The following is a 2,153-nucleotide window of genomic DNA, read 5'->3' on the forward strand; positions in this document are numbered from 1 at the left end:
TTCTGGCGGGGAGGGGCCAGCACTGGACCCAGGAGTCGAGGGGTGGCCTCCCCAGTGCCCCCAGTGCAGGGGGACGCTCCCTGCCCTGGTGCTGCTGGCCACACCAGTGCTGGTCCAAGCCAGGATGCTGTTGGCCTGGGACCCCCCAGGTCCCCTTCAGCTGGTCCGTGCCATTGCCACCGCAGCCGTTAGGGGAGCCCAGCTCCGCTTTTTCCATGGGCTGAGTTGTTTTTGAGCCGAGTCCTTGCTCACTTTTGAAACTCTTTTCACCTTCCTCACATCCCTGCCATTGCTCCGAGCCATCTCCAGCCCTCGGCACTCTTCCGAGGACGTCTCGGAGAGGTCTGGCTGTCACATCGGTGAGACAGGCGACGTCACCTGGCTCTGGCTGCTTGCAGCCTCATCGGGGACGATGCGAGGCGCCGGCGTCGGGTCGCCAAGGGTCGTTTGTCCTGTCGTGAGACTTTCTGTTCAGGCTTCTCTGCATCTGCCTGGAGCTTTTGGGGTGAATCCCAGCACGGGCCATTTTAACCTCCTGCCTGAAGAGTGAAATGAAATTTTCTGTGTAGGATTTAAATGGTAAATTCACTTTCTGGAGTTACAAACTGGGGTTGTAAAAAGTGGCGCGTGGACTGTGATGAAGTTTGACGTTCCACCTCAAGGACTGGAGTGCCAAGCGAGCAGTGGGGAACTCTGGAAGCTCTTCTGCAGGGTTGCTTGGCCAACCTGCACTCTCCTCTGGGGAGGAGGGTGGCTGGGATCCTTCTCCAGGTCCTGCCTGTCCACCAGCTCCTCCTTCCCCTCAGCCTGGCGAGGTCAGGGCTTCCTCCGCTGTCAGGTTTCGGTGCTGAGGTGCAGCAGAAGCGTTGGCCGTCGCTGGCAATGAGGGATCTGGTTGGGGCTGTCAGGTAGGCCTGACCCCCAGGACTGATCTGCTCTTTGGCAGTGGTGGTTTTGTGGTGATTTGAGTGAGTTCAGGGAATTATCATGTGTAAATCCCGTTGTGTCTGCGCTCCACCGCTCTGAGACACCATCCTGAAGAAAACCAGCGGACTGGGAATGGCTGAAAACACCCAAACGGCTGCTCTCGCCCCTGTAACCACAGCTGGAGTGGACTGGGAGGGTTTGGGCCCTGCCCCTGCATCTCTCCAGGGGATGGGGATGCTGGAGAAGGCTGCTTTGCTTCCTGACTCTGCTTCACGGGGGCTTTGAGAGGCTCCTCACAGTCCAGAGAGGACACTGGAAATGGTGTGTGCTGCTTGGAGAGGTCACTGGGGTCTGTCCCAGCCCCCTGGTATCTTCCTGAGGGTCACTGGGGAGCTCTTGGTGCTCATCATAGGGACTCGCAGGTGGTTTTCCAAACGTTGGGTGTTATTTTACTTGTGAAACAAGATGCTGGAGTTGGCTCCTGAGCAGTTCTCCCCTGTCCTGCTGTAGATGACGTGCGTGGAGAAAGCAGGCAACGATGAGAAGATGCTCATCAAAATCTTCCGGTGCTTGGGGAGCTGGTTCAACCTGGGGGACCTGGACAGCACCTTCATGGCGAACAGCAAGTTACTGTCACTCCTCTTCGAGGTGCTGGTGAGTGTCCCAGGTGGGGGAGCGAGGCACAGGGGGCCTTGGGCACCGGGATGGCACAGGGACAGCTCTGTGCTGCCCAAAATGATGGGGGACAGAAGCGTTTAGGGGGCTCTGAGCCAAACAGGTCCGACCAGAGCGTTGCTGAAGTGTGCAGACCTCATGGGATTGAGTATTGGTTCGTTTGGGCTTTGAACGTTGCCTGTTGTTGGGTAAATGGCACTTGCTCAATACTAAAACCAGTATTAGTTTGGTCTGGGTTTGGTTTCCTCCCAGAATATTCATTAAAATAATATTCTATCCCTTCTCTGACGTTTTAACCTTGGCAAATCAACTACTGAAGGTGTTTGGGGTTGTTCTTTTTGTCCTGTCTGAACGCGGGGGAGCTGCAGAGGCCGGGAGAGTCCCACAGCGCTGCGACAGGGAGGAGAGGACGGCGGGGAGGAATCCCCGGAGGGTCCTGCTGCGGCACTGCCCGGCCCTGTGCCCCGGCGCAGGAGTTGGCTGTTCCTCCTCCCGCCGTCACCGGGGATCCCTAATGACATCGGCAGATGAGGGCGGCCGGGAGGGGCCCC

General features: G+C 57.8%; 1 protein-coding gene across 1 annotated transcript in view; it reads left to right on the forward strand.

The window, feature by feature from the left end:
* Positions 1–2,153, forward strand: part of TNPO3 (transportin 3) — a gene marked incomplete at its 3' end in the record, with an annotated part of 18,271 nt that overhangs the window by 9,791 nt on the left and 6,327 nt on the right. The window contains exon 8 of the mRNA XM_010131732.1: positions 1,438–1,581. Coding sequence (XP_010130034.1) covers positions 1,438–1,581 — 144 coding nt within the window. The remainder of the gene's footprint in view (positions 1–1,437; positions 1,582–2,153) is intronic.

Source organism: Buceros rhinoceros, unplaced genomic scaffold, assembly GCF_000710305.1.
Source record: "Buceros rhinoceros silvestris isolate BGI_N320 unplaced genomic scaffold, ASM71030v1 scaffold32632, whole genome shotgun sequence".
In the NCBI taxonomy this organism is placed as follows: domain Eukaryota; kingdom Metazoa; phylum Chordata; class Aves; order Bucerotiformes; family Bucerotidae; genus Buceros; species Buceros rhinoceros.